Raw genomic sequence first — 14,673 nt, forward strand, 5'->3', positions numbered from 1 at the left:
AGTGCAATGGAATGGAAAATTCATGGGCGTTCATGGGACAGGACCAAGCAAAATAGAGCCCTTTTTGTTCCTCTAGGAATTTCGGAGCTGAGGCATCAGGAGTCATACAGGATCTGAAACCCTTTGCCTGGGGGTTGGGAGGTTACAGAACCAATTACAGTTGAGTTAAGCTGTCATTGCTCACAAATGATAGCCACGTCTGAGTGCTTATTAGCACATGGTTCTTGGAGTTTTAAAAACTTGTGACAAAGTCTCATAGAACCGTTTTCAGAGCCAGCGCTGAAGTGTGTGCGGGCTCCCATAGGGCTGCAGTCATGTCTCCCTTACATAGGGATACGATGTTGTTTTTCCATTTTTCTGACTCTTGTTTACAGGTGCTCGACAATGCTATTGAAACAGAAAAAATGATTGAAAAGTATGAATCCCTTGCCTCTGACCTTCTGGAGTGGATTGAACAAACCATCATTATTTTGAACAATCGCAAATTTGCCAACTCGCTGGTTGGGGTTCAACAACAGCTTCAGGCCTTCAACACCTACCGCACTGTGGAGAAGCCGCCCAAGTAAGATGCAGAGTGTAATGCCTTGCCCTTCCTATGGGGAGAGAGGTGATTGCAGCCGCAGACCCCTGTTTTCTGACTTGCATGGTCTCAATGAATGCCTCTCGCCAGCGGCCTGTCCTGTTCCTTTTAATCTGAGCCTGTGTTGCCCAGATGTATTCCAAATTATACCCTCTGTGAGCCCTTTCTAGCAGAAACGTGCCACTGCTAACGTGGGATACGTGAGAATCCCAAGAAATGGTGCAGGTCCCCAGTTCCTTATCCAAAGCTCTTGTGCCTAATGTGTTTCAGAATTCCATCATTTCTTGATTTTAGAGAAGTAACAGGGTACATGCCAGGTGGCTCTGAGGCAGTTAACTCATATCAAGCCTCCTCACATATCTGTAGCAAAACGTGTAATTATTCACACTGTGTGAATTAAAAAAACAATAGTTTCATATCCGTTCAGATCAGGTTTTGCTGCCCCCAGAAGTCTGATTTTTCACATATTTTAAAGATACGTAGTTGTCCAGTAAAGGTTGTGGCCCTTATCTCTTGTTTGTTATGACAAGAGTCATCCCTCCTTTTTCTGAAAACTCCACTCAGTTGTGAATTCCTGACTGAGGTCTCCACAACCCATTGACAGTGACCCTAGGTGGTCGTTTGAACTGATCATTGTTGAATGCATTCAGCTGTGCTCTCCGAATGAAGCAAGTTCATCGTCCAGGGCTTGGGGTCTAAATCTTGATTGAGTTGATTAACAAAAGAGTAGCATTCTGTGCCCCTGACTGTAAACCTCAGCAACAACGAACCACAAGAAAAACCCCACAGTTTGGCACATACTGAGGTCTTCAGTACCCAAAAACTAACCCACTGCTGTTCCTCTGACATGCACGCGTTTCACATAAAAGTCAGACCGGAGATAAGTGCCTTTTAAAATTGTGAGGCTGCACGAAGCGTGTTTTTTTTTTTTTCTCTCTCTAGAAGCAGATGCATTTTTCCTTTTGAAGGAACAAAATATAGTATAATGTTTATGGCTGGTTTTCTGTGCTTAGATTTACTGAGAAGGGGAACTTGGAAGTCCTGCTTTTCACTATTCAGAGCAAGATGAGGGCCAATAACCAGAAGGTCTACATGCCCCGGGAGGGGAAGCTCATCTCTGACATTAACAAGGTAAAACTGATCCATCTGGCCTCCTTCATGGTCCCTGCCTTCCTGTGTGGGCGCCAGCCTCCTGTAGGTCTTCAGGTTCTATCAGTGGGTTTTGATTGCTAAGAGATCTTGAAAGGCTTCCTTCCTGGCCTGCCGAGTTGATAAGCGGCAGTCGTTCCTCACATAGTGTTGAGGGCCAAGGGAGTGCTTGTGGTGGTTTGGGGGCAGGTGGCTGGCGGGGTGTGTGTGTGTGCGCGCACGTGCGTGCGTGCATGCGTGTGTGTGTGTGTGTGTGTGTGTGTGTGTATTAGATTTTATCAAACCAGGTTCAGCCTGTTTACCTTATCACTCATACATAATCAGTTTACCTGTCTTTTGTCTCAGGCAATTGGCTCAAACATCTTTAAATTGCAGAAGGGAGAATTCAAAACCTTATTTCATGTATCTGGAATCCCTAGAAGTTAGGGCTTAGGATTTTGACTCCTTCTGTCAAGAAGCTGTCAAAAATTTTGTTTCCATGCCTGTTACATCTGCAATTATAGAATTTCATGGTGGGCATTATTTCCAAGCAGAAATCTGAAAAATCTAGAACTGTGGTCAGTTGTACACGTTTAGATTCTTCTAAGTGGAATTTTTTTTTAATTGAAGTAAGGTATATTTCATAGGAATGAATTTAATTGGTGAGTATTTTGGAAAAAAATACTCCGATATGTGAATTAAAATAAGTGACTTCAGGGCTTCCCTGGTGGCGCAGTGGTTGAGAGTCCGCCTGCCGATGCAGTGGACACAGGTTCATGCCCCGGTCTGGGAAGATCCCACATGCGGCGGAGTGGCTGGGCCCGTGAGCCATGGCTGCTGAGCCTGCGCGTCCGGAGCCTGTGCTCCGCAACGGGAGAGGCCACAACAGTGAGAGGCCCGCGTACCACAAAAAAAAAAAAACAATAAAAAAAATAAGTGACTTTAGAGTGGGGTGAATGAGAGATTCATAATATGATTTCTTAGAGATGTCATTTATCTTTTATACATCAGAGCTGTTGAAGATACTTTGCTTCCTCTCAATTAAAGTTAAGGGCTTTGTAACTTAGTTACATTGCTCCATATCTACACTGTTTTGTTTCCCAGATATGACATAGGATCTTTAGATTTAGATAGGGGAGAGTCTTCCCATGGGGCTCAACTGAGAAAATGATTTTTTTCCCAAGGCTTAAGAGTCAGTGAGGTTAGGAATGGGATTTCCCTTTTAAGTTCTCAGGTCTTTTTGAGAAGCACTGGCTGTTAACTGCAGCCTAGGATTGTTCCTTGAACGTAGCAGGAAACTGTTTCTCTTTCATTTCTGTAGGCCTGGGAAAGACTGGAAAAAGCGGAACATGAGCGAGAACTGGCCCTGCGGAACGAGCTCATAAGACAGGAGAAACTGGAACAGCTCGCCCGCAGATTTGACCGCAAGGCAGCTATGAGGGAGACCTGGCTGAGCGAGAACCAGCGTCTGGTGTCCCAGGTCCTGCTCTAGAACAGTGTTCAAGAAAACTGCTCCTGGGGTCCGCTAGAACCTAGACCACATTCAGGGGCCCTAGGACAGCTGTTTGTCAACATCCAGTATCCTGAAGCAGCTGTCAAGTCATCTCACCCACTTCCCATGAAGAGGATGTTTATAATTTCTAATATATTTTCTCTTCTATTTATCTAACTTTTTATAGATCTGGAAGTAGCTCAAACAAAGTTTGTTTAAAGCCAATGAGTGTGTGTGAACCGTTCATATTTAAAAATTTCTCTCTTTCTCCCAGTCTTTGGCCTTCAAGGCAGCTAGACTGGCCATGAAATAAATAAGTGGCTTCTTTTCTACTTGGCTTAACCAAAGCCATCGCCTGCTTCAGTCTCATAAGTCAGGTGCTACCTATGTGCTGCACCCCTCTGTAAAGTGAGAAGTTGCTGGTTTGCTTTGGGGACAGCGTTTGAGCCCAAGCACAGTTCTAAGGGCCCCCAGGAAGGCGGAGACCAGCGGGGGTCGGGACTTGGGAGTCGGTGTTTGGCTTTGGGACCCCCCGCCCCGCCCAAAGATTAAGGGGGTGTGCCCAGGACTCCACCTCCGTTTTCTGTTTCTTTGTTCCAAATTGGATGGCTTTTGAATTTTGTGCTTCTTTCTTTTTGTTCCCTTTTCTCTTAGGACAACTTTGGATTTGACCTTCCCGCAGTCGAGGCTGCCACGAAAAAGCATGAGGCCATTGAGACGGACATTGCCGCATACGAGGAGCGCGTGCAGGCCGTGGTGGCCGTGGCCAGGGAGCTGGAAGCGGAGAACTACCACGACATCAAGCGCATCGCGGCGAGGAAGGACAACGTCATCCGGCTCTGGGAGTACCTGCTGGAGCTGCTCAGGGCCCGGCGGCAGCGCCTCGAGATGAACCTGGGGCTGCAGAAGATATTCCAGGAAATGCTCTACATTATGGACTGGATGGATGAAATGAAGGTAAAACGTGCCTGCGTGGAGGCCCGAGCCCATCCAGTCAGGCCACTAACCCCCCAACACACAGCCATGCCCCTGGTCTGATCACCCTCTTATAGCCAGAGAAGGGCCATGTCACCCATGGGAAGGTTGTTAGCTCACAAGTTAAATGAGACGTGAAGTGAGAAGAAGTTGTGACAAAGGTCAGTTCCATAGCTGGAGGGCTGCTGCTGTGACTCAGGTCTAATTTAGGTATATCCCATGATAGGCAGTCAATCAAATTGTGGTCTTCTGTGGTTTTAACTTTTTAGAGTTGGGGCTACCTTTCCGTCTCGTTGGTCTATGTGTGAGTGGCTCTGCTTTGGGGAGAGGCCAGGCAGGTGGTACGGAAGAGTAGTAGGCAGTGTGGACAGAGCGCATCCCGGGAACCAGGCAGCCAGCGTTCAGATGGTGAGCGCCGGAGCTTCCCGATCTCCTTGAGCCTCCTTCCTTCACCTGTAAGCGGAGAGCTTACTTACCATCTGCCTCATCTACCTCATCCGGTTATAGCGAGAATTAAGTGCAAGATATGTGTATGTATCACAGGACGGCGCGCTGGTTGGAGAGGGCTGCTAGTGCCGATTTGTGCCTCCCCTTCCTTTACTGACAGCTCTGGGCATGGTATTCCCAGCTTTCCCCCAACCCAGGAAGAGACCTGCCGTTGTGCTGTAGTCCTGGGCCTGTCCGTGTCCTCTGATGCAAGCCTCTGATGGAAGCTCATCTGTGTCAAGCAGTTCTCCAGCTGGCAGGCCTTTAGCCACATAGCTAGGGCAGAACAGGGCAGCTTTCAGGCCGTACCATGAAGCCTCCTTTATCTCAACACGCTGTGTTCCCCACCTTGACCTCATGCGAGGGATTTCCTTCCTGGGATGTAAGCCCTTGTCTTTTGCTTACCTCTTGAACTGTTCCTGGCAGGGGGAGCAAGGTCACTTCATACCATGAGTTTTCCCTCTTATTGTCCCAGGTTTATGATGTTCTCACGTATGGTCTGTCTTGACCTCTTAACATAGAAATGTTCATAAAGTCTAGCACAGATGTGCATTTCATTTTAGAATTCGTCATGCACTTTGTAATTCCGATTGGGCCAGAGACTTCCTCATAAGTAAGAATGAAGTAGAAATTCCATCTGGAGAGGATGTGTGATGAGAGCCCCAAATTGGGCTGATGGAAAAAATGAAAGAAAATATTAGTGGGTCCAAACTTAAACCAGAGATGTTTCTCGGGACCTCCTAAGCATGACAGTCACCTGACCCTGTTCTTCTTATTTGGTTAGAGATGTGGTTTGTAAGCTTTTCAACTAGGTGTTTCTCCCTTTGATTGTGTAAGTATCGCAGAGAAGTACCAATGAGCTTGCAGGTGAGGAGAGCATCCCGTTAAGGGGTCAGCAACTTCTAGGAGACTTCTTTAAACTTTGACATGAAACAGCTCTGTTACCTTTATCTTATCTTCTTGAATGGTTGTTATTGCAGGCACTTTCTTCTTGGAGGCTCAGTTTATATTTCATACTGGTTTCTCCTCTCTTCCTTTTTTTTTTTTTTTCTTTTTTCTGTTCTTTACTTTTTAGTATAGGTTTGACTTCTTATAGGTAGATGGTCATTAGTTTATAATGTTTCTCCTGCTACAGGCTTTTGGGTTTGTTTTGCTCTGGTTTGCATGCCATCATCTTCCCCTAAAGATATGGGGAGGATGGCTGGCTGGAGGGAGGGTGCAGCTTGGTTGGTGGCTCCCATCCCGTCCAAAGATTATGAGACGCTGACGTCAAGGTTGTATTCATGGATGTCTTTTTTGTTGCCTCTTGCGCTCAGGTGCTATTATTATCTCAAGACTATGGCAAACACTTGCTCGGCGTGGAAGACCTGTTACAGAAGCACGCCCTGGTTGAAGCGGACATTGGCATCCAGGCAGAGCGGGTGAGAGGTGTCAATGCCTCTGCCCAGAAGTTTGCAACAGACGGGGAAGGTAAAGACAGACTGTTCTAGATGTTACCCCCTCGTCACCAGAAGTCCATCTCCAGAGACGTAGATGGGTTATGTGTGGCAGTGGGACCTTTAAAGTTACCTTGCTATTGTGGGTTCCCAGTGGGCCGTGTCGTGGGTATAATGAGATGCAGTAGGGTGGCCTTCCATTACATTTTAACTCTGTCTTGCTATTCTGAAATGGACCTGTCTTTTCCTTCCATACTCGAGTGCTGCTTGGTTTTTAGTGGCTTGATGTTGGCCACTGAAATCTGCCAGACCACACTCTGCACACCGATAGCCTGGTGTGTCTCTCAGACATGGCTTTCACACCTGGCTGTGCATATCTTTGTTTAAAGGATGTTTGGAAGGATTTGGTTTTGTTCTGTTTTAGAAACAATTAAATGCAGCTGCCTTCTTTCTTACACTTTACCTGCTATTTTTGGTTCCTAAGTAATCAAAAAAATAATAATGCTTGGGGCAAAAAAAAAAAAAAAAAAAATAGCAGTTATCCTTGCCTCTCCCTCCTCATCCAGTCAAGATCCTAGAAGGGGCTCCATTGCCCCATAACGTGGCCCTGCACTTAGCGTAAACTGGTGATCTAGGAGGGAGAACGGGGGTGTAGCCGACTGCCTGCAAATGCGCAGGAGCCTGTGCTGCCGCTGTCACACCCACGTGCCCGCCTTGGCGTTAAACAGGTTACAAGCCCTGCGACCCCCAGGTGATCCGAGACCGCGTGGCCCACATGGAGTTCTGTTACCAAGAGCTTTGCCAGCTGGCGGCCGAGCGCCGGGCCCGCCTGGAAGAGTCCCGTCGCCTCTGGAAGTTCTTCTGGGAGATGGCCGAGGAGGAAGGCTGGATCCGGGAGAAGGAGAAGATCCTGTCCTCCGATGACTATGGCAAGGACCTCACCAGCGTCGTGCGGCTGCTCAGCAAGCACCGGGCGTTTGAGGATGAGATGAGCGGCCGCAGCGGCCACTTCGAGCAGGCCATCAAGGAGGGCGAAGACATGATCGCCGAGGAGCACTTCGGGTCGGAGAAGATCCGGGAGCGGATCGCCTACATTCGCGAGCAGTGGGCCCACCTGGAGCAGCTCTCGGCCATCCGCAAGAAGCGCCTGGAGGAGGCCTCGCTGCTGCATCAGTTCCAGGCGGACGCCGACGACATCGACGCCTGGATGCTGGACATCCTCAAGATCGTCTCCAGCAACGACGTGGGCCACGACGAGTACTCCACCCAGTCCCTGGTCAAGAAGCACAAAGACGTGGCAGAGGAGATCGCCAACTACAGGCCCACCATCGACTCGCTGCATGAGCAGGCCGGCGCCCTCCCCCAGGAGCATGCCGAGTCTCCCGACGTGCAGGGCCGGCTGGCGGGCATCGAGGAGCGCTACAAGGAGGTGGCCGAGCTGACGCGGCTGCGGAAGCAGGCGCTGCAGGACACCCTGGCCCTGTACAAGATGTTCAGCGAGGCCGGCGCCTGCGAGCTCTGGATTGACGAGAAGGAGCAGTGGCTCGACAACATGCAGATCCCGGAGAAGCTGGAGGACCTGGAGGTCATCCAGCACAGGTGAGCGGGTGCCGCAGGGACACTGGCCCGCCCGCCCCCCGCAGCCGAGGTGACCGAGCAGGTGACCTCCCTGTTGAATTGCCTTTGCAGATTCGAGAGCCTAGAGCCAGAGATGAACAACCAGGCTTCCCGGGTGGCGGTGGTGAACCAGATTGCTCGGCAGCTGATGCACAGCGGCCACCCGAGCGAGAAGGAGATCAAGGCCCAGCAGGACAAGCTCAACACGAGGTAAGCGTGAGACAGGCGGCGGGCCGGCTCCCTGTGTGCCAGGCCGGGATGGCGAGGTCGCCTGCTGAGCCTCGCGGTCAGGAATTTCCTGCACAGGGTCACTGACATTCTGGCGCTGATGTCATGATGTCGGCATCTGCCTTTCAACACACCCTGGTTTTTCAAGAAGTGTCTCTGAGAAAGACGGCAGGGGTTGAGGGGGGGCGACATCGTTCGGGGCAGCCCCTCCCGACGTGGGAAGCGAGGGCCTGGGTGTGAGACCTGTGCCCAGCGTGGTGGATCACGGCATCAAGGCGGCACCTGTCCCGTGTCTTTTAAAATGATTTCTGGAACAGGGTTTTAGCATGTTTGAGACGTAATTGGTGGATGAAAGTCCTGATTATCAAGATGGACCTTTGTCCCAGTCTTATCTTTCTGTTGAATAAATAACATTTGAGTAGGTTGTGGTGGCAAGCTGGTCTTGGTTCTGAGGCCTTTGGGTGTGGGAAACATTCATTAGGTGCGGCTCGGAGATGAGTAAAATGTGCATTGCAGACATAAATTAAATGACTCTTTGGGGGACGGGTGTGTTGTCACTGCTGACTTTGCAGCTCCTTTGACAAGTCCCCCCCTTTTGTCAGGCTCTTTCCCGATTATAGTGTGTCTCTGAGCTGTTTCGATGGTGATATTTGGTGTCCATATACTGAGGGAGATGATTTTCCAAAACGCATGTAGTCAAAGCAAAGTTGGAGGGGGAGTCGCAGCATCGACCATCACTGTTAATTTCCTTGTCCAGCCATGAGCTTCCGGCCTCTCTCCCACTCTGCTCTCTCCTCCGCCCCTCCACCCACAGGTGGAGTCAGTTCAGGGAGCTGGTAGACCGGAAGAAGGATGCTCTCCTCTCCGCCCTGAGCATCCAGAACTACCACCTTGAGTGCAACGAAACCAAGTCCTGGATTCGGGAAAAGACCAAGGTCATTGAATCCACCCAGGACCTGGGCAACGACCTGGCAGGAGTCATGGCCCTGCAGCGCAAGCTGACCGGCATGGAGCGGGACCTGGTGGCCATCGAGGCAAAGCTGAGCGACCTGCAGAAGGAGGCCGAGAAGCTGGAGTCCGAGCACCCCGACCAGGCCCAGGCCATCCTGTCTCGGCTGGCCGAGATCAGCGACGTGTGGGAGGAGATGAAGACCACGCTGAAGAACCGTGAGGCCTCCTTGGGAGAGGCCAGCAAGCTGCAGCAGTTCCTGCGGGACCTGGACGACTTCCAGTCCTGGCTCTCCAGGACCCAGACGGCCATCGCCTCGGAGGACATGCCCAACACCCTGACCGAGGCCGAGAAGCTCCTCACGCAGCATGAGAACATCAAAAACGAGATCGACAACTATGAGGAGGACTACCAGAAGATGAGGGACATGGGCGAGATGGTCACCCAGGGCCAGACCGATGCCCAGTACATGTTCTTGCGGCAGCGGCTGCAGGCCCTGGACACTGGGTGGAATGAGCTCCACAAGATGTGGGAGAACAGGCAGAACCTTCTCTCCCAGTCCCACGCCTACCAGCAGTTCCTGCGGGACACGAAGCAGGCCGAGGCCTTCCTTAACAACCAGGTAACGTCCCTCCTTGCCTTGGCTTCCTTCCTGTCGGAGCAGGCCCTGGCTGCCTTTGGAAGCATTTCTGCCAGGGCTGCTGGTTTAAACCTCACCTGTGGGATGTGAGAAGAATAATGGAAAGACATTTGTTTTTCCCTGACATCTAAGGCACTGAAACCCATCACAGCGTAGGGGATAGAGTTGAAGATTTCCACACGGGCTATCTTGCCTTGCAAAGTACAGTTCCACTGCAGCAACAGTCGAGGACCTCTTAGTGTGTTCATAGTATGTATGTCCTCATAGTAGTTCCTTAAATTAGCAACATTCTGAGAGGTGTTAATTCAATCTAAAAAGTATTGGGTTGGCCAAAAAGTTCGTTCGGGCTTTTCCATAAGCTTATGGAAAAATCCAAACGAACTTTTTGGCCAACCCAGTATTTTAGGGGATTTTTTTTCTTTCTTTCTTTCTTTCTTTTTTTTTTTCTGAATGGTTCTGTCTTCGTTGCTCTAGAAAGGTCAGGGACTTGACCCAATGACCCAAGGGCAGTGATTAGAGAAAGAGAAAGAGCTAAGGATGGTCGCCAACATTGTGGTTGATAATCCCTCTTAAAAGATTGCGTTTGAACGGTCTGTTGCTGTCACCTTATGGGCCCATGAGTGGACCCTTGTGGCTGATGCACACACCTTTGTTCACTTCCCTCACTCTCTTTGGGAAAAAAATAAGAGCATTTAACCACTTAGGGAAATTTAGTCACTTGCGGTGTCCCACTGGGATTTTTTTCCCCCGCCCAACTTTTTGTGTTATCTGACTCCATAGATAATTTCATATAAGTGTGACGAAGCAATTGTTGCAAAGTATGTTGCGTGGAAATGCAAGATGTAGGAAAGAGTGCTTTTTTGTTGTTGTTCTGAAAGCAAGTTGTATTTCATGATTTCTCATCCTGCTCTGATTTTGTTTTTCCCTTTTTAAATAAGGAGTATGTTTTGGCCCATACTGAAATGCCCACCACCTTGGAAGGAGCTGAAGCAGCTATTAAAAAACAAGAGGACTTCATGACCACCATGGACGCCAACGAGGAGAAGATCAATGCGGTCGTGGAGACGGGCCGGAGGCTGGTGAGCGATGGGAACATCAGTTCGGACCGCATCCAGGAGAAGGTGGACTCTATCGATGACAGGTGCGGCGTCCTGAGGTTCTCAAGGGAGTCATGCACCCTGGGGCTGTGAAGCATCTGAGTCACTGGCCAATGTCTTTGGGGCTGTGGGTATAAATTCCCCCAGTGGGCAGGACGTGGGCACCTAGTAAAATTTAATCTACAAAGGAAAGAAAGCCTGAGACGCCAGACTAATTCTTAACCAAAGACTTAGGAGAGCCAGAGTGCTGAGTAGCGGTGGGGTGTGAGCCTTGCCCTGTGAGAGGTGACACATAGCGTGTCACCCAGTGGGACCCCGAAAGCCAGACACTTCCCCAGCCAAGCCCACATTCACCTTCATCCACACAAGACTCCTCTGAGGCCTTTCAGGAGGGGACAGGGAGGAAGGGCATAGTTGGCTTGTCCTGAGTACCTGGCAGAGGCAAAAGTGAACACCATCAGGCCTTTCTTAGAAAATTGGCTTGGGTAATGCTGTAATAGGATCTTTTTCATAATAAGAAAAAAGACTTTTCCTCCTTTTCTGCCAAGCCCTCTCCAAGATGAGATGCTCTTGTTTTATTTTTATTTATTTATTTATTTGCCATTCCAAAAGATTTTTCTCCCTGGCCAGTGTTCTCTGTTAGACCCTCACGCCCGACTCTTAGCTCTGCCTTGGTTATTACTGAAGTAGGAGGTCTGGGCAGATCTGGCTTGGTTCTGGACTGTCCACTTCTCTCTGGGTGTGGCCTATCTGGGTCAGTCACTAGCCTCTGCTGCAGCTGATCTTCCCTGGTGCCAGGGGGCCCTGGGCCAGATTTAAGGGCTCGTTGTGAGACTGATGTCGTTGAGAAACAGCCTCTTCCTCAAGGGTTCTCCGGCCTTCAAGTGCAGTGAAGAGGAAGAACTTCTTGCTGAGAGCGTTTCCTTACTTACCTTCTTACCATGTCTGAGAGGGTCTCCTGGGACCCTGGGCCAGATGAAGGTTTTACAGTGTGCAGTGGAGAGGGGAATTGCTCTTGCCCTGTAAAGATTGAGCCCCTGGCTTTAACCAGTCTGTCCTTTGCGCTGATTCAGATCCTAAACCATATGCTCTCAGGGTGGTACTATGGAATAGGATGTAAGGTATATTAATTAAAATTTTATATCTGTTGCTTTTAAAACATCTACGAAAAAAAAAAAGAAAAAAATTCCTCCACCAAACCCTTCTTCAATGAGTGTGAGAAACAAGGATTGGGCAAGACAGGCTTAACCTGGAGGAGAAAGAATTTCTTTTCTCTTAATGTTAAATCTCATGTTGTTTTGTAAACATGGTACACCATGTTCTTCCATGTTAGGTGCACACAGCTGGTTTCCTGAAGACAGGCCGGGCCACTGGGGACACTTGTGTTCAGGCAGGCGTGCAGCTGCCTGGCAGCTTCCTCAGTGTGTTTATCCAACCCCCGATGCTACAGCTGCAAGGGCTTGTTGGAAGCAGGTGACTCTGTCAAGACCGGAGGCTCCTGGATGTGAGAGAATGCTTCAGCAGCTCTCAAGTTCGGCTTAACCTTCCTTTTGTCCTTGACTGAGAGCCTGGGCCCGTGGGGTTCCAAGGCCTCCTGGGGATTTCTGTTGGAGATGCATGAGGGAAGGGATGTGGGAACAGATGTATATGTATGACTGATTCACTTTGTTATAAAGCAGAAACTAAAAAAAAAAAAAAAAAAAAAAAAGCTTTGGGAAGAAGTTTCCCTACTATCCGTAAGCATAAGAGAGATGGAAGGGGGACGGGGCTTTCCAGTGATCTGCCCTCAGGAGGACTACATTTTCTTATTTTCCTCAGCGCGTGTTAACCGAATTCTGGTTTCACTTTAATATCCCCAGAGGCCTCAAGATCTGAAACTTGACCCCAGAGGACACTGGTCTGTTATAAAAAAAATATACAAATCTGAGTTCCAGGTGGTGTCAGGGCACAAGCTAAGTAAATATCTAACTCTTTGGATCTGATCCCTGTCCAGAAACATTCTGACGCTCCCGTGAAGCTATTTTCATAGGAAGCAAAATCATCATAACCTGCTTACGTTCTGGAAATCTCATCGATTCCCACTGAAGTTTGTTGAGAAGAAGTACTAGAACAAAGACACTGACTCTTAACAGATGTGGGTGGGGCATGAGTGGCCTGTAAAGGGCTTGTGACTGGGTGGAAAGGAGCCTGCTGTCCAAGCCTGCTCAGGGGGGTGTGAACGGGTGAGCTTCCTGGCTCAGAGGGAAATTCCAGCCCCAGTGCAGTCCTGGGAGAAAAGGAAAAGTGTCCAGTTTCATAAAGCCAGACCTGATCTCACGTGGGAAAAAAAGCTTAAAAATCACCAACCCACTTTACTTAGGTACCTGTGGTTCTTTATTTTCCGTAAGAACCACAGTTAAGCCCAATATCTGCCTCATGTGGTGAGGAGCTTTTGAGTCTCATTATAGGGGTAGGTGGTGAGACATGGAAAGAAAGCAAGAGATGTAACCTTGCCCCAAAGAGCACTCTTAGGAGTGTGGGAAGCTACGGCCAAGTTTAAGAAGGTCCTTCCCTATAATTAAATCCACGATCTCCCCTTGAAAGACCTTCCCAAGTTTCACTTCCCGTGAATACCATTGGTGACCACTAGTGCACTGTTAAGCCATGCTCACTTCTCTCGAGGGTTTTCTGAAGCAGCAATCATCTCAGCTGCCTGTGTAGCTATTTTTCGTTCCACAGAGCACATCACCCAGAGGCCATCCTCATGCCCTCCTGATCTGTGTTGTTTGGACATGAGGCCTTAAATCACCACTTGGCCTTTCCCTCCTTCATGCACCCACCGAAAGAGGAAAATTGTCCAGGCAGAAGTCTACTGGGCACGTGTGAGTCTTGATTATATAAGAGAGACATTCAAGATTCCGTCCGGTGGTATTTCTCTCTTAGTAAATTTTCTCAGTGTTTGAAGTTATTTTTACTCCTGTTATTTCTACGAGCTTCAGAGTTGCATGTCCTGGTTTAACTGCCCGTGTCTCTGATTACTCCTTGCCATCGTAGCATTTTTGTGTGACGCCGGGGAAGGGAACGGGAACTTTCATTCAAGGCCTTTGGCTAAAGGCAGGACTCTTGCATTTTGTGACTTAACTCCAACTCAAATTACCTTCCTCCTGAAGGTTTGCTTTATTTGCTTTCTTTCTCTTAAATCCCCCTACAGATAGTGACTGGAATTTGAGGGTTGGGAACTTGAAGAACTTTTCTTGACATTCCTTCCCCACCCACATTTTTAGATGACTAATTCCTTTAGTCCGAAATCACTAACAGTCTTTAAAAAACATTTTTTTTTAATTTTTGATCTTTGAGAAAGGATAGCAATGAAGTAAAGGGGCTTTGGCCTTTTATTTTTTCTTATAAAAGCCACAATGTTAAAATTCGGAGGGGAGGTAGAAACTACTACTTTTTAATCTCACCCTTAGCACATGCCATTTTAGTTTTTGCTTTGCCAATTTGTGTCTTGGAGTTTTGTATCATTGGCTGTGCATAAACTCTTTTCATTTAGCATTATAATGAGAAGTACTTTTCTATTGTTGCATTTTGCCTAAGTGGTATAAACATATTATAATAAACAATAATACCTGACAGTATTATTTCCATTCACGTTATTGCCGTGTTCTGTAGTCGCCGGTACCCGTAGGAACAGAGGGCATTTCCCTTTGGTCCCCAGGCAAGATGGTAGCTACAGTGCTGCCACTGTCCCTTGTTGCCAGCAGCCACTGCAGGCCTGTGTGACACATGCGTCACTGTAAGGTCTTTCTTGCTCTTGAAGAAGGTTCTTTAAAAGCCAGTTGGCATGAGGTGCTCCCTGAGCTGCCCTTTCTTGGGGTTGTAGAGAATCAGAGGTCGTGTTCTTCTTCCTCCCTGCCATGGGGGCAGTCAGGGCTGGTCAAGAGACCTTGCCCAGGCACTGCAGCAAGAAAGTGCTTTGGGAATTGGAATGAAAAACCAAACTTCCCCGTTTGCACTCTTCCTTTGCCCTTCTTCGCACCCTTTGCTTTGGCTGGCTGGCGCTTGG

General features: G+C 48.7%; 1 protein-coding gene across 6 annotated transcripts in view; it reads left to right on the forward strand.

The window, feature by feature from the left end:
• Window positions 1–14,673, forward strand: part of SPTBN1 (spectrin beta, non-erythrocytic 1) — a 197,536-nt gene that overhangs the window by 150,224 nt on the left and 32,639 nt on the right. For all 6 annotated transcript variants that reach the window (XM_060117307.1, XM_060117312.1, XM_060117310.1 and 3 more), the window contains 9 exons: window positions 375–562; window positions 1,594–1,711; window positions 3,030–3,188; window positions 3,855–4,157; window positions 5,978–6,131; window positions 6,826–7,696; window positions 7,787–7,924; window positions 8,757–9,513; window positions 10,470–10,672. In XM_060117307.1, the coding sequence (XP_059973290.1) occupies window positions 375–562; window positions 1,594–1,711; window positions 3,030–3,188; window positions 3,855–4,157; window positions 5,978–6,131; window positions 6,826–7,696; window positions 7,787–7,924; window positions 8,757–9,513; window positions 10,470–10,672 (2,891 nt within the window). The remainder of the gene's footprint in view (window positions 1–374; window positions 563–1,593; window positions 1,712–3,029; window positions 3,189–3,854; window positions 4,158–5,977; window positions 6,132–6,825; window positions 7,697–7,786; window positions 7,925–8,756; window positions 9,514–10,469; window positions 10,673–14,673) is intronic.

This window comes from Mesoplodon densirostris, chromosome 14, assembly GCF_025265405.1.
Source record: "Mesoplodon densirostris isolate mMesDen1 chromosome 14, mMesDen1 primary haplotype, whole genome shotgun sequence".
Classification (NCBI taxonomy): Eukaryota; Metazoa; Chordata; class Mammalia; order Artiodactyla; family Ziphiidae; genus Mesoplodon; species Mesoplodon densirostris.